This window comes from Chionomys nivalis, chromosome 5 (genome assembly GCF_950005125.1).
Source record: "Chionomys nivalis chromosome 5, mChiNiv1.1, whole genome shotgun sequence".
Taxonomy (NCBI): Eukaryota; Metazoa; Chordata; class Mammalia; order Rodentia; family Cricetidae; genus Chionomys; species Chionomys nivalis.
Genome location: NC_080090.1, coordinates 73,521,552 through 73,546,476, shown reverse-complemented (window position 1 = coordinate 73,546,476; position 24,925 = coordinate 73,521,552). Strand labels below are relative to the sequence as shown.

At 33.9% G+C, this 24,925-nt stretch overlaps 1 protein-coding gene across 2 annotated transcripts in view; it reads left to right on the top strand.

Moving 5' to 3' along the window:
- Nucleotides 1-24,925, top strand: part of Brinp3 (BMP/retinoic acid inducible neural specific 3) — a 378,417-nt gene that overhangs the window by 303,951 nt on the left and 49,541 nt on the right. For both annotated transcript variants that reach the window (XM_057770238.1, XM_057770237.1), the window contains exon 7: nucleotides 20,539-20,761. In XM_057770238.1, the coding sequence (XP_057626221.1) occupies nucleotides 20,539-20,761 (223 nt within the window). The remainder of the gene's footprint in view (nucleotides 1-20,538; nucleotides 20,762-24,925) is intronic.

Here is a 24,925-nt window from a genome sequence, read left to right as displayed (position 1 = left end):
TAACACACACACTGATGAATATAGATGATGTTAAATATACTAACTGAGAAATTTGCTTTTTAGTTTCTTTTTGTCCCATGATAAGTAAGAATTGGATAGCAGTCTTTTAATTTATTTCTTAGTTTTCCAATATTGAGTTATCAGGCCCAAGATAATATGAATACATGTAATAGTAATAAGACTTAGCAGATCCAATTTATGTCTTAAGACATTTATAAGACAACTAAAGAAAATGAAGTCATTGTTTCAAAAAGCAACAAAGTTAGTGGTACTTGAGGAACTGGGAGTAAGAAAGGGACTGAGAAAAGTAATAAAATTTTAATTCTAAAAAAATAAAATTATGATTTGCAAAATTCTAAATTTTTAACATTTCTTTTGAAGCAGTGAATTCATTCTGTCTCTTTAGCTAAAGCACATTTCCAGCCAAGAACTAATATTTTCTAAGAATTCAGTACAAAAACAATCAAATTCTTTATAGCTGAGAGTCTAGTCTTTTAGAATGAGACACAAAATATATTGTGAAGTAAAAAATTCCATGGAACATAAAAAGGAATGTATTTTCATTTTAGTTCTCTGTGTTTTTCCCTAACATCTGAAAGGTGGCTGGAGTTTTTAAAGTACTATATATCAGGTAAATAATTATCATGAGGCTTACACAATAGTGAAGCATCATTTTATTGAACATTTATTTGGGTGTTTGAGATATTGGTACTATTGTAGATCAATCCCTCTGATAACAATTTTCCTAGCATTGCAATTTGCCATTTCAATTTAATATTGCCTGTAGTGTTAGACCTGCTATTACATTTACGGCTTAGATTACTATTGAAAATATTGTTGGAAGAAGGAAGTAATATTGCCGTGATTTTATCATTAGACCATTTTTCTTATACACAATGCCAGGTCTCCACTAAAGTATCAGGTTCTCAGGCCATATGGTGTCATTTATATCTTTAGGCCCAGCTCTCACGGTACTCCACTAAGAATAGTAATAGTGATTTCGAGAGTTGTGGCCAGAATAGTTCAGCGCTGCAGCAAGTAGCAAAAATATGATACTGCACTTCGAAAATCTAAAGGTTTATTTCAGAAGAAACAAAGTAACAAGTAAGTGTTTGAGCTGTATTACATGGTGCCATGAAATTCCAGGACTATTTTTGATGTAGAAGGGTAATTCTATTAAAAGAATGTAAGAACTGTTAAATATAAGCTTCTATATCATTATCACTTTTATTATTTTTATGTGATTTAAGAAAATGAAACAATAAAGTTTAAACTAGAGTTTACAAATAAAGTTTTAACTAGAGAATTAATATGACAGATATTGTTTAAATAATTAATTGAAATTATTAAATTGGGTAAATTTGTTATGATAAATATTTTTTCATAAAATGTATTTCATATTTTAGATATATATTCTATCATTTATAACCTAACATATTAGCTTAGATTTTTAAATATTCACATTTACTGAAAAGTATTAACAGCTTTTGTTTCTGAAGCCTTTTACTACTCCTCAAAACTGATTTCGCATAGAATTTTTAGGGAGAGTGAAGATTAGAGATTTCACTATGATATAGAAAATAATCCCCATCTGATGCTGACTTCCCTTAAGTAGTAACAGAACCCAGAACAAACTCCATTTGCATAAATTCACAAAAGAAATAAGATGTAAATTATAACCCAGTTAATGAATATAAGATGTTCTTTTCAAAGCATTCTTTGGACTACTGTTTAAGGTACAGTCATTGGAAAACTAATGGCACCTGGAGTACTCACATTAGACCCCTTAGCAAGCCTCTATAACAGAAAGGTATTATAGACTCTAATTTTCACATCTGTTATGAAAATTAAATCTGTAGAAGCCATTTTGTATGGCATTTCACAACAAACTTAATAGACTACAAACCAAGACCACTACATATTTCCCTTGTATCAAACGTTAAAATGATTTGTCAGATAGTGAATTCAGGTTGCTTTCTTGAGACAATTCTTGGTTTATAAAGTATAATTATTTTTATCAAATGATTTATATGTGAAATGGTTAGGATTCTTATTTAACATTTACTAGTAAACATACCGATTTTAATATTGTAGTTTTCTGTAAAATGCTTAATAAAAGTTCAATAGCTTCCTCAACTGCTCCTAAAATTCATATTGGCCTCTTGAGGTAGAGGGTTTAGGTAGAGCTGCTTTAAAACCTTATATTCTGTCTTTTCTTTTATGGCACAGCGATTTGTATATTAGCCTTCTGGAGACTACCTTTCTGGCTTGTGCCGATGGACCATGTGATAGAGTCTGAGGTGCCTCCCTTTTTATTGACTTTTCTGCACTGTTGTGATATGTGGTCACCAATTGGGCTCAGTATTTCTTGAGGGATGATGCAAAAATGTCCAAGAGGAAGGACGTCACTAGGTTTGAAAACCAGATGTGAGCACGCTGACTTTTCTTTCCCATACGAAATAGTGCTGCTTTTGTGACACTGAAGAGAGCTCTGTTACATATCTACACAAACCAATGGAGTTTTCTATTGGGTTTTATTAATATACAAAACAAAATCAATATTTTGGTTGGTAAGAGAATAATGAAAATTATAAACAACCTTATTGTGTAGAGGATACCTGGGAAAATATAGCCACTGGAAGTATTAAAGGGAAAATATTATTTTGATAATTAATGTGAATCTATTTTTTTAACTGATACATAAAATAGAGTAACTGTACGCTTCAGACCAGTTATACATACCTATCTCGCCATTTGTATTTTTATGGTGAAAATATTCAAAAGAGTTCCCTCTGGACATTTGAAATGTAAAATATAGAAATGATAGTCATTTTATAGTTTGGTATAAAATCTTAATACATCCCATCTGTAGCATAGACTCTATCAGTCAGTCATTGCCCCCTGCCATATCCTAACTTCCCATCTATTCTATTCTGCTCCTTGCAACAAACCACTCTATTCTCACATTTTTACGTTTTTGGAATCCTCATGACTAAGAGTACAATTTGACCTATGTGTGGATTTAGAGATTATACATTATACTTATGCTCATTCACATTTTATGTAGTCACAAAATTTACTTCTTTCTATGACTGAGCAGTATTCTACTGTGTGTATGTAATATGCTTTATATATATGTACATGTACACATATATGTTTCTGTGTATGTTTTAATGCACATACATAGAGACACAAACATAAAGTTTATAAAATATACAATAATGAAAAATAAGTGTCATGCCAAGGGGCAGTAACCCACCTTTTTTCTTGATTGGTTGAGATAAGCCATGTAAACAATGCCTTACTACGTCAGTCTTCCTCCATTTTACCTATCCTCAGAAAGTATTCTAAATACTAAAGAAAGACATTTGATATACTCGTTCCTTTTGACTCCTGATTGAAGGTGACTTCCAAAGATGATAAAGTCTCTGTGCTACTGATCCATGAATGAAAAATGTGAGAATTTGAGGACACTGTTTTTGCAAGGTGTTGAGGCAAAGAGGTATTTTTAACCTTTGTGACTTTTATTTTTGATAAATACAACAAAATATTTATCACTAAAGTTGGTGCCAGTCTCTGTCAACTTGCTTGCTTGCATCTTGCTGTTACATTTTTATTATTCAACAGAGGTGACAAAGATTGGAGCCTCCAAGTTGTCATAATATTGGATTTGATACACCATGTATTAAATGTATTTTCTTCTTTCATTCAAATCTAGGATTTTGCATATGATAGGCAAGTGTTCTGTTACTGAATTTCAACTCCAAGCCCAGGACGTTAGTATTTTGATGAACCTCAATACTGTTTTATCATTGCTGCTGCATACTCTCAACAGGTTTATCCTCTCATTGTCCTTGCAAACTCTTTGCACCTTTTGTATACAGAACATAATGTAAAACAATATCTAACGGTGGTAATATCATGGATATTCATTTATTACACAATAATTTGTAATGTTTTCACTGGGCTAGGAGGCAGGGGCAAGCAGATCTCTGTGAGTGTGAGGCCAACCTGGTCTATAGAGAGTGTGCCAGGACAGATTACAAAGATATAGAAAAACCCTGTCTCAAAAAAATATTTTTTGCATGTGTAATTGATCATTTATATGCTCTCATTTTAGAAACGTATTTAAAACTATCGCTCACTTTTAGGTATGTTATTCAGTGCTAAGCCATGAGATTTTTTAGTTTTGTATATATGATAAGAATAAACATCTTGCTAGAAAAATTTAACAAATATATTCATCAAACCAGGCAGTATTGTCTTTAGTCCATTAATTCTAATCTCCTCCCTTGATTAGGCTATGTAGAAGCCTTTTTTGCATAGCACTATAGTTTGGGACTATTGTTATACACTATACTTTGATTTTATTTATTTCTCCTTCTGAGTCACTGGCATTATATTTTATATTACAAAATTCAAATTCTTCTGACAAACTAATCTAGCATATTTTTACACTTGTTTCCCACTGTTTACTCTTTCTTCACTTTGTCAGTTGGTTAAGTCATATGCAATAAAGAAATATCTTAGAATAACAATAATACACCACCTTCACCCTTGCTATAATATATAACTCTCTCTCTAACTCTCTCTCTCTCTCTCTCTCTCTCTCTCTCTCTCTCTCTCTCTCTTTCTCTCTCTCCCTATGTCCTTGGGAGGATTGTTTTCCTCTCAGAGTTGACAATGTACAATGAGCCTATAATTGAAATTAATTTCATATTGCTTCTGAACAAAATAAGCCTGTCCTACAGCATGGTTATTATGAGATTCTAAGAGATAAAATTGTATAAAATCTACTGAACAAAAGCTCTCTAGGAATATAAAAGATTTAATTTTGTCAACTCCTGGAGTATTTCTGCTTGTTAAGCAGGAATTTTTTTCAGATACGGTTTGTTCTAGGCTTTAGTTATTATTAACAGTGTCAGTTTGCATAGTTGCAAAAACTTAATAAAACACATTATTTTTCATCAGAAAAATGAAAATTATTATAGCACTCATCTCCTAACTTCTGTAGGAATTAAGCAAGATAAAACATATTTCTCAGAGGACCATCAGAAATTACAATAAGTACATTATTTTTAAAATGCTAATAGCATTTGTCACTAATTATAGAGGAATTTTATTGTTTTCATAGTAATCTATTTTAACAAGCATGAATATACTATTTTAGTATAGCTATCATCATCATTACTTTTCATTAGCACACTAGGAAGCCTACAGTACACACTAAATAGATACCTGTTAAACTCTTGTTTGATTGTAGATTCTAATTACTGCTGAAGCCTCAATTAATTGCAGTACTCGGGTTTCTTATTAGAATAGAATCTTACTGCAGCACACAAGGAATGTATTTAAAGACAATGAATTGGGAAACTCCTGTTACCAGTAGGACTGGAGATGATAGCTCAAGGGCTATACAAGGCACAGTTGAGAACTCACACAGCAGAAGAAATCTCTGGAGGGCACCTAGGAGTACACAAGACGGCAGCTGGAACATCTGCCATCTAAATACAGATTACTGAAGTCATCCTTAAGGAAATTGTCCCAGATAATTCACTTCATGGAACTCATGAGGTTTGTGCATTTTTCTAATTAAGGGAGAGATAAAGAAAGAATATTTGATATTTATAGTTTCTACTTTATATTATCTGCTTCTTTTCATATAGTATATTCTGGTTATTTTTAACCTACCCAAATCATCCCAAATTCGCCTCTCTTCCCACCCAACCAAATCTCCACCTTTTCTTTTGCTATATCATAAGAATACAAACAAGTATATTATAAATAATAATGATAAAATAGGTAGAAACAATAACAAGAATAGGATATACCAAATAGAATAAAAAGAGCCAAATAAAATAATAATAACAATAATAAGCTTGAGAAACACATATAGTCAAGGTGATACACAAATTCACACAGAAAATCCATGAAAAGCATATAATCAGTAATTATAATATATACCATATATAATATCCATAATATATAAAGGACGTATGAAGTTAGGTAAATAGAAAGAAAGAAAGGTCCATGACAAAACTTTATGAGACAACAATTCTTCAAAAATGCCACTGAATTCCTTTTGTGTTTGTTATTTTTGCTGTACATGGGATCTGGAATTAAGTATAGGTTGTATACACAGTGAGATTTCATTGGAATTTTTTTTCATTTGTGAGAAATTATCATTTGGAGATGACTTTGGATTTATGAATAGAGACTTGTTCCACTTCCCTTTCAGCACTTGAAATTTTTATTAAAATATCGTTGCATTGCCTTCCTTGTTTTCCTCTCTGTAGCCCTTCCCATGCACATTTTTCCATCCTTTCCGATAACCTTCACCTTCTTTCTCAAATTGGTGGTTCTTTGATAATAGTTGTATGATTTGATAGGTGATAGCAAGATAGATAGATGATAGATAGATAGATAGATAGATAGATGATAGATAGATAGATGACAGATAAATAACACTGATAGACAGATAATTGATACAGTGACCTGACTATATACATGCATGCTGCTGAGTTCTTTTAGTGTGATTCATATATAGTCATATGATTTTGGGAATGACTACTTTATATTAGATAGCCATTTATATCAAAAGGATATCTAAATACAATCATGATCACCAGGGTCTGGGAATAAGACTCATTTGTGGTCTGTATGATTAGGTAATGGATGGAATAATGCAAGGTGATTTCTGTTAGTACTTATCACATCTTTTTAGGCTCAAGTCATTTATAAAATGCATCTTAAAATATCAAGGGTAATATCAACTAACCATTTCATGAATGATAACACATCCCTACCTTGAAATCTTTTTTAAACTTAGCAAGCTTGACATTACTTTCATATGACATCAACAATTGCAAGTGTTCTCTTTTTTCAATGGTAGGAAAACATATGTATGAGTTAAGAGTCTTTCTTCATCATTCCGGGAGTTACCAGTAAAGCTTCCACATCAAAGTTTAATTAGAATTTCTCTTTGCTTATATTATACCATGATAGTGAATTACTTTTAGGTTGAATTTGAAATTCCTAGTGTGGAATAGATCTCAAGTTTCTTCAAATGTGTTTAGTAAGTAAGCAAAAATATTTAATTTTTAATGGAATACAGAAAACACCCAAATTATATGACATATCTATCATATGTGTGTGTGGGGGGGGAGAGAGGGAGGAGGGGAGGGAGGGAGTGTATTAATGTATAACAGGTATCTACCATATTTCTCTGGTTTATGAGCTCTGTAGCATTTGCATCTCCTTGAATTTAACATTAGCAACTATGTCACCATTCAAAGGTAAGGTTACACTCTAAAACTGTGTTACACTATACCATTCCATGTCTTCATGTCTTTGATGTGTTTTAGCCTGATAATTTGATGGGAAACTCCCTTTTTTCAGTTTGTTTTGCCTTTATTCTTTAACTCAAGTTAGCTATCAGTTGACTGACCAAGGCATGCTTTACTGTGGGAACCTCCATGTTTTTTTGTTTGTTTGTTTGTTTTGTTTTGTTTAGTTAAATATACAAATCAATTGGGGCCTCAAGGAATAATCTGTGTTTTTGTCCATAGAGACCATGGTGGAATCTGTAACTAACGTGTTGTTAACTTTGACTTTTTTTCTTCATATTTATACTTATACAGTACTTCCCAACCGCAACCTCTGATCCCTACACTCCTCCCTGTCTGTCACTTTTTCCATCTCCCCTAAATATACTCCCTCTTTGTATCCATTTAGAGAAGAGTCGGCCTCCAAGAGAAAACAACCACACATGACCATATAAGATAGAGCAAAAGTCCTCACATGGAACTTGGACAAAGCAACCAAGTAGGAGGAAACAAGTCCTAGAAGCAGCCAAATGAGTCAGAAATACACCTGCTCTCATCACTGTTAGGAATACCAAAAATAAAAACACTGAGATAGCAACCATATCATATAGGCAGACAATCTAGTAAAGACTCATGCAGGCTCTGTGGTTGCTGTTTCAGTATCTGTGTGTCCCTATGAGCCCTGCTAAATTGAATCTGTGACCCATGTTCTCCTGGGTTCATCAACCCCTCTGACTTCTACAATCCTTGCCTCCTCTGGAGAATTACCTGAGCTTTGCCTTATGTTGACTTGACTTTTCCAAGTAGCACATTGTAATTGTGTGTGTATTTTGTGAAAGAAGATTGATGTAAATATATAATTATATTTTAATTTAAATAAAACAAATTAAGAAGAAAGTTAAAAAAATACATGTAACATCTTAATACAAGATTAGGGTAGCCTATCAAACAGACCAGAAGACTTTTGGACATATCCCTATCCCCACCACATCCCACACATTTTTTTTCTCTTTGGGAAAAAGACAAGAGAAACAAGAGTTTGTGTTTTGGAAATTTGAGTCAATATCAATTCTCCTATATGGGGCCAATACCCGTTTGTCCCCATGCCTTCACCAACCAGTGTTCCTTCTGACTTTAATATAATCAGTCTGGTAGCCATTAATATGTGATCTTAAAGCCAAAGTTTGTTTGAATTTCTTTCACATCAGGAGATACAAGTTTTACTTTTAACACTTTGAATTCTCTTGCATTCATTCAACCTTTGAAAAGAAAATGTGTGTGTTTGAGGTCCTTAATCAAGCCATCTTGAGAGGAGCTACTGGGTTATCCACTGTTTTCAAACTTTCATACTCGGCATTCAGTTTGAAATAGGCACTTGTTATCAGATGTCATGTCGGTTAAAGCATTACATCTCTGACGAATATGGTTGTTAGATGTCTTGTCAAATTTCGATGTTTATCATTGTATCTATTTATAATGGTTTTTGTTCAAAGTGATCTAGGAATTGAACCACATATTCTACCCATTTTCTCTTTAGAAGTTATTCTGTAAGATTTCTTCTGATGCCTCTACATCTGCCAGCAGATTCTTTCCTTAAAGGAAGAAAACAAGCCTTTAATTGAGTTCAACTGATAAAGAATTTATCAAAGGACAGTGCTGACAATATTAAATCACAAAGGAAAGCATAGAAACATTCTCTTCTGCAACAAATGTAGTCAAAGAACAATAAAAAAATTCTATAAAACTTATTTAGTGAGTTCATCACTGTTAAAAGCTATGGACAGACTGCAATAGCCACTACTATCTCTGCAATTCCCATCATCCCCTGAGAAAGAAAATCTAAATCCAGGTGAATTAAATTGAATCCTACAGCTGAGAAAATCCACTCACCCTGTAGTTTCAAGAATACTGTGAAGGTAAAGACCCAGCATAAATATAAAATAATCATAAAAAAAGATTTATTTTAGATAGTTATTGAAGACTTAGCATGTGTTCTGAATTTACACCATTCATTTGCCCACAGTTTTGTAGTCTTCTAAAATTGTTTATGAACCAGATGCCCTACTGATAGAAGAGAAAGTGGAAAGCAGTCTACAACACATGGGCACAGGAGACCACTTCCTACATACAACTCCAGCAGCACAGACATTAAGGGCAACATTGAATAAATGGGACCTCCTGAGACTGAGAAGCTTCTGTAAAGCAAAGGACATTGTCACTAAGACAAAAAGGCAACCTACTGACTGGGAGAAGATCTTCACCAACCCCACAACAGACAAAGGTCTGATCTCCAAAATATATAAAGAACTCAAGAAACTAGACTTTAAAATGCCAATTAACCCAATGAAAAGAATGGGCACTGAACTGAACAGAGAATTCTCAACAGAAGAAGTTCAAATGGCCAAAAGACACTTAAGGTCATGCTCAACCTCCTTAGCGATCAGGGAAGTGCAGATCAAAACAACTTTGAGATACCATCTTACACCTGTTAGAGTGGCTAAAATCAAAAACACCAATGATCCAATGGATGGTGCCCAACTTCCATGTGCATAAAATTAGCATCAGTTGAATGGTTATAAAAGAAAAAGGAAAAAGAAGAGGATGAGGGGTCAGGAGCAAAGATGATTTAAAGTTGGGAGATAGATGTAGTTCTAGGGGGATGGTTCAACAAAAGCAGGGATTGGGGGGTAATATGATATCAATGCATGGAATAAATGCGAGTAGAATAAACTAAAATGGAAAAAAACAACAAATAACCACCAATGATAGCCTTTGCTGGAGAGGATGTGGAGTAAGGGGGACACACATCCACTGCTGGTGGGAATGCAAACTTGTGCAACCACTTTGGAAATCAGTGTGGTGGTTTCTTAGGAAATTCGGCATCAACCTACCCCAGGACCCAGCAATACCGCTCTTGGGAATATAGCCAAGAGATGCTCTATCATACTACAAAAATATTTGTTCAACTGTGTTCATAGTAGCATTATTTGTAATAGCCAGAACCTGGAAACAACCTAGATGCCCCTCAATGGAAGAATGGATAAAGAAAGTGTGGAATATGTACACATTAGAGTATTACTCAGCAGTAAAAAACAATATCTTGAATTTTGCATGCAAACGGATGGAAATAGAAAACACTATCTTGAGTGAGGTAACCCAGACCCAAAAAGATGAACATGGGATGTACTCACTCATAATTGGTTTCTAGCCATAAATAAAGGACATTGAAACTATAATTTGTGATTATAGAGAAGCTATATAAGAAGATGAACCCAAAGAAAAACTTATAGTTATCCTTCTGGATCTTAAAAGGAGACAAGATCCACCCTATTATATTTTAGTAGAGAAGCTGTGGCATCCAAGAGATTAAAATTGTGCCTAACTAGGGATTGAAAACATTTTGTAAGGTTGTAACCTATCCTAAACGTCTCCCCAGAAATCATTTATGCAATTCATTCCCTCTATAATATTCTTTGTTTCCAATGAATTATCTATGTTAGGATACTGAAGCTGACTATAAATTCTAAGAACCCAGATGCTCATTAGCATGTTTTCCTTTGTTCTCTCTTTTGTTACCTTTGTATCATTGAAAACTGTGCTGTAGACAGAACACAAATAGCCAATAAGTATTTTAAAGTTGTTTACCACCTAAACAATCAGGGAAAATAAAACTAAAACTACTTTGAATTTCTATCTAAATTATGATTAAGTAATTCTGATAATGATATCGAAAAAGAGGAACCCTTACACAATGCTGTTGGGAGTATAAACTAGTATAGACATTATGGACATCAGTATAGCTATTTTTCATTGTTAAAAATGATCTAGGATATAATCCAGTTATGTCTCCCAAAATATACACTAAGGATTCTGTATTCTATGAAAGAAATTTGTGAATAGCCATGCATGATTATACTCAATAGTTAGGAAATTAAACCACCCTAAAGATCCACCAACAGATGCATAGATAATGAAATTGTCATGTAAAGTCACAATCAAAATTTATTCAGTTTTTTAAAAAATTAAATTATGAAACTTGGTAAAACATAGATAGATGATCCAGGCTCAGAACTCATACATCACATTTTCTCTCTCATTTTCAGATTCTATTTTTCTAGTGGATACATGTATATATCCATCCATACATACATATATACATCAATATATATGGGTGTTTGGGTATAGCACAACCTCTGAAATTAGAAATGAGCCTTCATGCTTTGAGATGGGGAAAAGAAGTGTTGAGGAAAGACTTAAGGAATAGGGTATATAGGACATAGAACCAGAAGGAGGGATACTCTAGAAGCAGAAGTGTATAATACAGTAAGGGGGATGAGTTATAAGATGGAAAACAATTTTGTCTACAAAGGGCATAGCAGAATATAATATTTATGTGTTAATTTAAAAAAAAGAGTATGGTTAGAAACCAGGCTAGGCAAACAGGTTTGTAATCCCAGCATCATGAGGTTAAAGCGGGATGACAACAACTTTAGGGGCAGCTTACATCATGGACTGAGTACTAGGCCAGCCTTGATTGTACACTGAGACTGTCTCAAAAGCTGACAAAACAAGAATGTTATCACACATCCTCCTAGGATCAGGGTAGTATATTCAGCAGAAGAATCAACTTGTCCCAAGCAGTAGTAATATCAAGATAACAAATCCTGTCTTTAATCTTGGAAACTTTTAAAGATTATAATAATTCTTGTGTGTTCCATTCAAAATTTTAAATTTATTTCTGAATTATTGGGTATGCATTTGCTTGTTCATTATTTTTCTGAGTTAATGAGTTTGGTTGTATTATTTTATAGAACAAGTATATATCTGCTTTCTTCTTTTTGAACTTTTATCTTTACCTTCAACAAATCACTGAGCCAGCCTCTGAGTAGTTATTATGCATTTGCCATTTTTACTATAAATAGTTACCTATTTTATACATAGTAGAGAAAATTAAGATAAAATATCTTTGGCATCCCTAATTCTTTGACTTATTCTACTTTGACTTATCTTTCTATCTGTACAACTTTTATTTATGTAATAATTTCTGTGTTATTTTTAACTTCAATTTTTATAATCTATAAGTATTAATTTAAAGAAAACAAAAATGAAAAAAAAATATTTGTGGTGACATTTCCATTAAATCTATTGAGTTCTAGGTAAAATAGCTATCGAAATTTGAAGATGTTCTTGTATTATTTGAAAATAAGGCATATCATTAATTAGTCATTGTTAAAAATGAGATGAAAGGTTTACTCACATTTGCTGTCATAGATTGAAACATCTGTATGTTCTGTTCACAACAGGTGTTCAATAACTGTTGTGGGTGACTGTCAATGGTGGCTCCTAATGACTTCATAATGAAGTAATTTTTCATGTGTCATGTTAAAGCTATTTCACAGAGATCATGCACTGATGATTTCCTGCAAACACACATTATTGCAAACACTCCAGTAAGATAAATAATTTCTACTTTAACATGTACTTTAACTTAAGTCAAATTTTCTGATTTATATCTTTTACCAATATCATAATGACAATAAATACAATTATAAATTCATGCCCACAACATGAGAAAGTCTTATCAGAAGTGTCAAAGATGACTATGACTTGAATGATTAGTTTTCAAAGTAGCAGCATCTGGTCTGTGAAGATCCAAGGAGTGTGTTCCAATTTCCATGCCTCAATTCTTTATTTATAAGAGGATATTTCTCAAAAGAGACATATGGAATCCAACAAATTGCACAACATTGTAAAACCAAAACTTTGATATTAAACTATTGTTTCTACTCTGCTTAGTTAAAAGGATCATTTGAAACATATCGAATGCAACTATATTACAAAGACTCCTCCAATTATATTTGAGCTATAGAAAACATTTTCCCTTTGTTTTATTTTTTGTTATTTTTCAAGTAATAATCTAGCCACTGGATGTCCAAGATGTGTGATATTTAAGTAAGATGGGTTCCAGTTATAAACAAGACCTACTCCAAGAACACACATTAAATTTGTGGCCTGAATGAATTTTTCAAATATTGCTATTGATTCATTGAGATGTTCACAAAGTGAATTTTGAGCACTTTCCCTGAACTCCTCCCAGAAACACTGCAATATAACTAGTCACACAACTTTATATTCTGTTCCTATCTCTCTTATTTCAAACCATGGAGTTCAGTTTTCTGTTGCCCAGTTACCCTCGAATATCAGGTGTGCACTGGAATGTGTTAATGTATTATTACGGAACTGTCACTCCCTCTCCTGGCAGGGTAAATCCCATAGTTCATCAGCAGGTATTTTTCCAGCTTCTTGTTTGAATTTGTACAGAGATTATTCATGCTTTTATAATCTGTGTGATTTCATATAAACAACAGCCCTGTTATGACCACAACAGGGTTGGATAAATACGCCACGTCTGGCTCTTACAATCTGTCTTCTATCTCTTCTGTGAAGATCCCTGAACTTTGAAAGCAGAAGGATGACAAACACACAAAACAAGCTAGAATCACACATTCTCTCCTTGTTGTCTAAATGTGAGTCACTATGCTAGTTGTCATCCCCTGCAAGTAACTTCTCTTGTGATAGTTGAGATCCATAGATATATACCACAGAGTCATTAAAATCATTTAGATAGCCGATCTTTATCAGGATAATATGAAGAAGTTCTCCTGGAGGGTCTATAGCCATCTAGCCACCATTCTTGGCCAGTTTTATAGTACCAGATAACAATTTTTCCTCTTATATTGGGCCTTAAATATAATCAGAAGATGATTGATTGCTTCCACAATATCCTTACTTTTATGTCACTAGTAGGCGTATGTTGCCTAGAACTTTGTCATTGTTATTTAGAGATTTACAAAAAGATCAAATTTTAGTAAGTAGGGTAATAGGTAGGAGTTTAGAAAAGAAAAACTATAATAAGAATATATTGTATAAGAAGTCTATTTTCAATTAAAAACAAAAGAAAAAGTTTAAATTTAAGATTACTTTTTTTTTTTTTTTTTTTTTTTTATTTAAAGCACAGGAATTTATTTACTAACAATTATACAACCTGGTAGTGTAAAAGACATTAGTGTATGCAGATTGTCTTCTGGTAGTATCTTTGCACTCGCTCAGCTCTCCCTCTGTGCATGCATGTTATTTAATTTTTTAAAAGTCAGGCATGGTAAGTGAATAAAAGTCCATTATGGCCTCACTAAGTTTTAATGACTTCATTAAAGGTTCTATCTTTGAGATAAGGTTTTGAGTTTCTATAGAAAAGAAAAAAAAAAAAAAAAAAACTCATGAGTTAGAAAATATTACAGAGAAGGATTTTTTTTGAGAAATGTGATATAATCAGTGAAAACTAATGTCAGACTCCCAGCTGAAACCTGAGAAGGTTAAAAGTAGTAAGACAATATTTAAGCATTTGCGTAAATAATTTTGTCTTTTTCTTAAACGTAAGACTTCTTGTAACCTTGCAAATAATTGCTAGCACTGTTTTTCAGAAATTTAAATAGAAAATGCATTAAATTTAATGAAATGATCATATTAAACCCAAAGAAATGAGAACTTCAAAGATTTTTCTAAAGGACATTAAAAGTGTAAGCAGCATCAGTCGTGGAAAGGATTACTTTAATTAGAAAGTTAGATATTCAACTAATGAAAGTAGTGAAGGCTTTCTTTAGTATGTATTTCACTTACAGCATCTTGTCTTGATACTGTTGATATTTTTCCAAGAGGCATATTTTCTGATGACTAGGGCCATTACCTGCAGATTAGAGTAGCATCCAGCTGAGAAACATAATTGTGAATACTGTAAAATACAGATAATTTTGTGCATTTAATTTGTAAGTTGCAAGTTTTATAGATAAATATTACTATTGAGCAGTTAATGGGGAACAATTTTTATGGTTCTCGATGGCTTTAGATTACGGTTAATGAAGCCAAAAAGGTCAGTAAATGGATTCAATTTAGAAAAAAGTCATTTGTAAAGATTGAACTGAAGCCTTCATGATATTTCTGTGGTCATTTTTTTTCTTTCATGTTGAGCTATTGGTACCATGATCTACCAATTCTGAAATATCTTTAGTACCAGTAATTATGGTACAAATTCTTTTTTTTTCTCAAGATTACTTTTTTTCATCTGATATCTATAATACCTTCCAGAAGAATGAAAGCTAGTCTATGGATATGAAGCCTCCAGGTCACTATTCATATTTGTTTACCATATTTTAGACTTGAGGAAAAGATGTCTTCAGACACAAAGTCTTATGCTAAAATTCTGACAGTAACCAAGAGCAATGGCAATATTCTATGATATCTGGAGGTCTGTGTACCTCAGTTTCCAGTGATCAGAAAGAGGTAATCTGTCTGGAGCCTTGCAGCCAAGAGGATCACATATGACTATGTGTCCACATAGTTTCTGCCTGGCGAGGCACCTGGAGAAACAGACCTTCACTTGGCAAGGACCACGATACAGTGTAGGAATCTGCAAAATTTATGCAGGCTACAGATTCTTTTCTCTCTCAATATAATGGTCAGTCTTTGGGTTGATTTTTAGTTTTACTTTGTCAGTCACACATGCAACACCTGAAATTTTTCCTGGAAATTCTGCTTCTTTGCAAATATTTCCCTCTACAATTGAACAGAGGGCTAATGTTTCTCAAATCTCTTATCTGGAATTACTAATTACAACTAATCCAGGGAGCTTTTCTGACTCAATAGAGATGGTTAGGTACAGATGAGATAACACTTGGAGCATTGACTATGTCTCACACTTGGAGCATTGACTATGTCTCACAAACACTTGGAGCATTGACTATGTCTCACAGTTCTGGAAAGGAGAGTAAGGCAAACAAACACAGAATAGGAAAAAGGTCCTGACTTCCTTGCTCATGTTCTCCCTCCTTCTGCTCCTCATTTGGACCTTAAGAGCTCAGACCGTTGCTCCAAATTGAGTCTCTGTCTCTACCTCGATCCATCGCCAGATGAAGGTTCTAAGGTGATATGTAAGATATTCATCAGTATAGGATAGGGTCATTTCAGGTTCCCTCTCCTCAGTTGCCCAAGCCACGAGGGATGCACCCACCCACTGTGACAGTGGAACTGATTTAATAGGAGCCCACCAAGGCCAGCTGGTCTGGGACTGAATAAGCATGGGTTGAAACTGGACTCTCTTAGCATGGCGGACAATGAAGGCTGATGAGAAGCCAAGGACAATGGCACTAGGTTTCGATCCTAATACATGAACTGGCTTTGTGGGAGCTTAGCCTGTTTAGACGCTCACCTTCCTGGACGTAGATAGAAGACCTTCATCTTCCCGCAGGGCAGGGAATTTGGACTGCTCTTCAGTATTGAGAGGGAGGGGGAATGGTGTAGGGGGAGGAGAAGAGGAGTGGGGATAAGGGGAGGGGAGTGGGGGGAGGGGGCAATATTTGGGAGGAGGGGAGGGAAATGGGAAACGGGGAGCAGGTGGAAATTTTAATTAAAAAAGAATAAAAATAAAAATAAAAATAAAAGAATAGGAAAAAGGCCTCAGGAATATATACTGCACCAACCCATGCTTGTAAGTGCCTAGAACCCAGGCATGTAGAATCAATATTAAGATCTAGTATATTCTGATGGGAATAAGGCAATGCAACATGTACAATGGTTAGATTCATCTTTACCATACACAGAAGGTTATATTGGTGGAAGAAGTATGATATAATGGGATGGGAAAAGAGCGTCTTATCAAAGTCTGCCTTTTACAGAGAGATTGAGACATGTGACCCTCTTATAGAACAGGGAACTGTATAAAAATATATCTTGCTGACATGATATAATTGTCTGGGTTTGCACATTGTCCTTAAACCATTATGGCCATATCTATTATTTTTAACCTTGTAATCATAAGTAGTTGCCACTGACGTAAGTACTGCAAGAACATGATGCATCTGCCTTGATATTTAATTAAGCCTTGTAAAATGCTGAACACCATGTCTAGAATAAGGTTATGCAGCTCTGGGAATGTGTATTTGGGGAAGCATAAAGGAGAACAAGGCGGGGGGGGGGGTCTTTCATAATGTTCACAATATGTTACTTAAATTGTGATGTATTTCTTAGATTCAAAAATAAATACCATTAATAAAGCTGTTCATGTAAGCCTGGTAAGAAAAAAACTTTTAAAAGTATAAACAAAGATAGCCTGAGCTCTTTGGGGCTACTTGTGTGCAATCTATTCAGTGGTCAGAAGTTTTCCTTGTGCCCAAGTCCCTTTCCCACCTCAGGATCTGAACCCAAGCTGAGGATGGACACTGGCAGTAACCCATTCCTGATATGAAATTATTTGTATGTTGTTATTGTTTATTTGGTTGGTTTATTTTGGTGTCTGATTAGAGTATGGTCCCCCTGTTATAGGGTATATCCATTTAAATTTTTTGTGAGTGTGTGTGTGTGTGATGAATATGTTCAAGGAAACTTCTGTAATAGTAAATTTCGACATGACATTTTCAGAAAATTTGTCATTAGTCTATAGATAATTTTAGGAAAATATCACCTAGCAATTTTAATATTGTACTGATGATAAATAAACAAATAATATACAATAAAGTGCTATCCACATGCATGCTAGGTATATTGTAACATCTTGCTAATTGCTGTAATAATTTGGGCTGAGGAAACATTGAGAATGTTTTCACCAGATTGTATTTAGGCAACTCTATATATAGCATTGCATTTTTATGACCAAGGACTGATTCTACAGGAGGGTGATGCCAGCCCGGGTCCAATGGTCTAGTTTATAATAAAGCAAGATGAAGAGATTGTGAAAAGCAAGCCAGGTAGTAGCATGCCTTCATGGTTTCTGTTTCATTTTCGGCTTTCAGGGTCCAGCATTTTAGTTCTCCACTGACTTCTTGTAGTGGTAGAGTATGACCTGAGGTTTTTTTGTTTTTTTTTGTTTGTTTGTTTTTGTTTTTGTTTTTTTTTTTTGACAAAACAGCCCTTTTTCTGCAAGCTGTTTTTGGATATTTGCAAACTATATTTAAACTGGATATGTCTAAAACTACAAAAAGTGGGGCTGGAGAGATGGCTCAGTGGTTAAGAGCATTGCCCGCTCTTCCAAAGGTCCTGAGTTCAATTCCCAGCAACCACATGGTGGCTCACAACCATCTGTAATAAGGTCTGGTGCCCTCTTCTGGCCTGCAGGAATACATGTAGACAAAATATTGTATACATAATAAATAAATAAATATTAAAAAAAATTATAAAAAAAATACAAAAAGTGTTTGTTCTATCACAGAATGTAAAATCAATTGTCATCTTTGATATGTTTTGTTTTCCATGTAGTTTAGTTAAAAGCAAACTAGAGCCCACAAGATTAAGATATCACACTTATGACTTAGTATTTTAGTGATAGAATAGTAACTAAACTGTGTTTAATTTTTCTAAATCCTTGGATTTGCATAATAGCGACTAAAGTGTTTTTTTTTCTAAATTGCAGATTTATTTCAGGTATTTTTTTCAGAAATTTAATGTGAGTGTACATGTTGGAGCAAACATATTAATTTACTAAGAATGCTGAGAAATGACATTAAAAATAAAGATCTTTATAAAAATAAATTATGTGATTAAAAATTTGCTTGGAGAACCTGCTCATGATGCATATTTGAAAAGAAAAGGAAAGAATAAAATGCTAAAGTATCTTTTTCACCATTTGTATGTGTGTGTGTGTATAAAAATACATGTAGCAAACATCATATTTATAAATTGAGGTCTGTATTTTAACATTGCCAATTACATTCCAAATGTAATTTGTCATATTCCAAACATGACACATTGAACATTTTCTTTTCTCCTATAGAGTTGTAATTAATTATTTGTAACAGAAAGACAGTAAATATATAAAAGTTAATTAATTTAGCAATATAAGATCGTCTTAATTATTATGGTTGCAAAATACATACATATGCCATGGTGTATGTTAAATGTCTCGTAGGGGAAAGTTTGGTTATTTTTACCTTTAGAACACAATGTCATTTATCTTTTGTGTTTATATAATAAACTGACCCTTTATATCATTTGTTTTTCTGTAAAATGAACTGTGAGTGTGCGTAATAATGTATGTGGTATGTGATCATGAGTACACACACATCCATACACACATGCAAAGACTAGAGGAGACCATCTGCTGTTCTGCTCATCCGTCTCCACCTTCTTACCTGACCTGGGAATGGTGTCTGCTACTAAACCTGGTGCAATGTCAGACAGCAAATCTCAGCAATCCTTCTGTATCCACTTTGCCCTCCAAAGTGACAGAGTTATGTGGGCTCACATTACCGTGCTTGGCTTTATACTTGGGCTCTGTGAAATTAAACTCAGGTTCTCATGATTTTGCTGTAGGATTCTCATCTGCTGAGCCATCTTCACGGTCATGGTATAGCATCAACTGTTAATTTTCTTGAAGGCTAATTATTTACCTGATATAAAATGAATGTCATATATATTTATTGACAGAAAGATAATAGCCAGTGGTGGAGGTTTATATATTTTAATTGATTTTTTAATGTACACATGTTTTTAAAATGCTATGTCATTAAAAGTGAATAGGAGTAGTGAGAGAGAAGAGCATAGCTGAATAGTAAAATAGTCTACGTAAAATTCTCTCCTAAGTAGACACACAGAAGCTGGGCAGTGGTAGCACAGGTCATTAATCACAGCACCCAAGAGGCAGATACAGGTGAATATCTGTGAGTTTAAGGCCAACCTGTCTACAGAGATCGTTCTAGGACAGCCTGAGCTAGGGCTGTTGCACAGAGAATGCCTGTTTTGAAAGAAAAAAAAAAAAAACAGAAACTTTGTAATGTATAAATGTTTTAATGAATATATTTGGAAAAATTCTTTACATACATGAAGTAAACTATTTACATTAATGCTAAATATGAAGGTCAAATATATATCACATATTATAAAATCTGTGTTTAAAGATAAACAAAAGAGGAACATAGAAAACAGATTGGATAATACTTTCTGCCTAAACCATCATTCCTACATGAGTTATTTTTATATTCTTTCATGAAACTTCTATCTTAAGAAGATCAAAAAAATAACAACTTGAAACTTCTCAAATCTCATGTTTTATTAGATTGTTAGTCACAAATATTAAGCTTCTACCTTGTTTACATATGTTGAATTTGTTTCAGATGTAGGAAAGAATAATTGATTTATTATTAAAATGCTGAATTTTCTCTTATTTCAGATGAATTCAAATTCTTCATGAAAAGACTACCCATGAATTATTTCCTCAACACATCAACTATAATGCATTTATGGACAATGGATTCTAATTTTCAGCGCCGCTATGAACTACTGGAGACCAGCATGAAACAGCTTTTCCTGAAGGCACATAGAATTGTCCACAAGCTCTTTAGCCTTAGTAAGCGGTGCCACAAACAGCCCCTCATCAGCCTGCCGAGACAGAGGTAAGACTGGGACAGCAGGGCAGCTGTATTTCTGTTCTGACAGCACAGGTCTGCCCTTTCCCCGAGAGCAGATGTGCTGGCACACAGTGCATAATGTTGTTTTTCCAAGAGAGAGGACTCCTTTGTTTCATGATAATGTATTTCAGCAGTTTCTAAGTAATAGTACACTGGGGAGCACATACATTGATAATTTTTTGGTTTTCTTTTCTTCTGTTACTTTAATCAAGGATTCATTCTATGTTATTTTTTTATGATAGTCGGTTAATAACCCTATTCAAGAAAATACAATAAAGACAAATCCCCACAGTTAAACTGGGAACATATGAAGTAGGTAAGATACAGACAGGAATTTCTCCATATCTAATTTTCCAATAAAGCAATTAAGGGTTTATGTTATATTTCAATTATTTTGAAATTCATATATATAATCATATTCTAATCTACAGGTATCTAATGTTTAATATAAAGATGAAATACATAAGTATTTGTGTCTGAATTTATTTGAAAAAAGATTTTAAAGTTTCTAACTTAAGACATGTTGATGGATTATTGGAATAAAAAATTGGTATTTATCTATTTTCGGTTTGGTTAAACATATCAAAAAGAAAATGTGAAATACAAAAACACATTTTAAAGTACTTCTGTTATAAAAATGTTAAACTTTTTAATTGATGATTAAATTATTAAGGAGAGAAATCTATAGTTATAGACATTTTACAATTTTAAAAGACACATTGAAGATTAAACCTCTATTAAATATTTGATTAAAATCTAACACGATGGTATTTTCCATAGCTTTGTGCTGTACTTCAAATATGAAGAAATATTTGCCATCTGAGTTGACAATTAATTTTTATTTTGTACTAAATTTATACCAACGAGAATATACAATGTATGATCACCATCTCTCTAAAGGCTGTGCATCCCTTCCAACTTGTAGACTATACTATTTGTCTCGAGAGTTTAGCCTTTTCAGATCTTTTGTATAAAGGGAAGTACATAATAACGTGTGAACATTGTGTATTACATATATGTCAATTTTTCTAGCCGTTCACCATTTGATAGACATTCCTGATTTTCCTCTGAAAAATTTGAGTGATGTATCTATAAACTTCTTTGTACATGTTTGTTGTTGTGGATATGTGTTTTCAATATTCTTGAGTATGTATTGTATTGGGGCACTTCTGAATAACAAAGTAATTGTATTTGGTTTTTTTGTTTGTTTGTTTGTTTTTTGTTTTTTATTTTGGTTTTTTGAGACAAGGTTTCTCTGTAGCTTTGGTGCCTGTCCCGGAACTTGTAGACCAGGCTGGCCTTGAACTCCCAGAGATCCACCTGCCTCTGCCTCCTGAGTGCTGGGATTAAAGGCGTGCGTCACCACCGCCCGGCTAAGTAACTGTATTTGTATCATTCTTTTTTTTTTTTTTTTTTTTTTTTGGTTTTTTTTTGAGTCAGGGTTTCTCTGTGGTTTTGGAGCCTGTCCTGGAACTAGCTCTTGTATCATTCTTTAGGAAAGGAAAAACTCTTTACCTGTGTTCCTTGATGATGATGATGATGAAATGATTACTATTATTATTTGATTTTTTTTGAGACAGAGTTTCTCTTTATAACTGCCCTTGCTGTCCTAGAAATGACTCTATAGACCAGCTTGCCCTCAAACTCACAGAGATTACCGTGTCTCTGCATCATAGTGCTGGGATTAAAGGCATGTGCCACCACCATCAGGCCCTGCACAATTTTTAAATTTCAGTTCTCACGAATGACATCTTCTCTCACTTCACATTATACCAAAATGTGTTGATTTTTATTGTTTAGTTATAAGTACCTGTCTGTGTGATGTGGCATCAAGTGTGTATTTATGAGTGTGTGTATGTGTAAAGTCCTAATTACTAATAAGGTTAAATATCTTATTTCTTATTTTTTCCCATTATGTATTTATGTAGTGAGACCTGCTCACTCCTCAATACTGTTTACTCTTTTATATGTTTGAATTCCCTTCCTTTATCCACTGCATAAATTAATTATATATTTTCTTTACTTTTTTGTTTGCTTGGTTTTTATTCTTTTCATTTCATTGTTCGGTCTTTGATTCTTTCTTTTCTGACTCTTTCTTTGTTATTTATTTTGTTTTGTTTACTTTTTTTCCCATTTTAAAAGTCTGACTCTAGGGAGAAAATATACTGATTAAGAACTTTAAATTTTTCAATGCAAAGTATTCAGGTCAATAACTTTCATTGTGATTATTCAAGAGTTGTTATTTTATTTTTATGTAAGATTGTTTTATTCCTTCCACATAATTTTAATCTATCTGTATATGATCTATTAATAAATTCAATAAGGAATTATGACCAAAGAAAGAAATATTATTTAACTACAATCGGTTTTACCATTTAAGCATGTGTACTAAGAGAAGTTTTTAGAATGCTGATAATGAACTTTTCATTTAGTTTTATATTTTTTAGGTTTCTACCTTGCCTTCTTTTCTTTATTATTATTTATTTATTTTTATTAAAAATTTCTGTATCCTCCCCACCTCCCATTTGTCTCCCCCTCCCCCCACCCCCCTCCCCTTCCCTTTCCAGTCCAAAGAGCAGTCAGGGTTTCCTGTCCTGTGGGAAGTCCAAGGTCCTTCCTCCCCGCTCCATCCAGGTCTAGGAAGATGAACATCCAAACAGGCTAGACTCCCACAAAGCCAGTACATGCAGTAGGATCAGAACCCAGTGCCATTGTCCTTGGCTTCTCGGCAGCCCTCATTGTCTGCTATGTTCAGCGAGTCCGGTTTTATCCCATGCTTTTTCAGTAACAGTCCAGCTGGCCTTGGTGAGCTCTCATTAGATCAGCCCCACCGTCTCAGTGGGTGGGTGCACCCCTCGTGGTCCTGACTTCCTTGCTCATGTTCTCCCTCCTTCTGCTCCTCATTTGGACCTTGGGAGCTCAGCCCGGTGCTCCAGTGTGGGTCTCTGTCTCTATCTCCATCCATCATCAGATGAATGTTCTATGGTGATATGCAAGATATTCATCAGTATGGCTATAGGATAGGGCCATTTCAGGCTCCCTCTCCTCAGCTACCCAAGGAACTAGCTGGGGACATCTCCCTGGACCCCTGGGAACCCCCCTAGAGTCAAGGCTCTTGCCAACCCTAAAATGGCTCCCTTATTTACGATATATACTTCCCTTCTCTCATGTCCACCCTTCCTTTATACCAACCCTCCCATTCCCCCAAGCTCTCCCGATCCTCCCCTTCTCACTTTTCTCTCCCCATCTCCCCTTTTGCCCATCGCACCCCATCCCCAAGTTCCCACTTTTTTTCTGGCAATCTTGTCTACTTCCAATATCCAGGAGGATAACTATATGTTTTTCTTTGGGTTCACCTTCTTATTTAGCTTCTCTAGGATCATGAATTATAGGCTCAATGTCCTTTACTACAAAAGCATTTGTTCAACCATATTCATAACAGCATTATTTGTAATAATCAGAACCTGGAAACAACCTAGATGCCCTTCAATGGAAGAATGGATAAAGAAAGTGTGGAATATATACATATGAAAGTACTACTCAGCAGTAAACAACAATGACATCTTGAATTTTGCATGCAAATGGATGGAAATAGAAAACACTATCCTGAGTTAGGTAACCCAGACCCAAAAAGATGAACATGGGATATACTCACTCATAACTGAACATTTAATTTTATAAAGATATTATAAAAATGAAAAGAATTTTGAAACTAACTACTAAGTTTGATTTTAATATTTTGATTTTAACATTCTGTTTAAGATAACAAGAGTTAAATAAACACAAATAGACATTTTTACACATATATTGGAACTATTAGAACAAGTATGATGCAGTATTCAATATAAACAAATCAGTAATCTGAATAGGATGCTATGGTAAATGTCTGTGCACATCTTCAGGTATGTGAATGGGGTGATTGATGAAACAGAACTATTCTCAGATTGCACAGTAGAAGTAAAGCAAATTGTATTTAAAAATAATTTGAAATTATAAATATGCTCTAAATGTGCAAAATTTATAAAAAAAATATGAGAAGCTGGAAACTGAATATATGTAAAAATGATTTAGAACAGAATGGATAATATGACAGAACATAATTTATCACAGTAAAGATAATCCATTAATTTCTGAAATTTCAAAAATTAA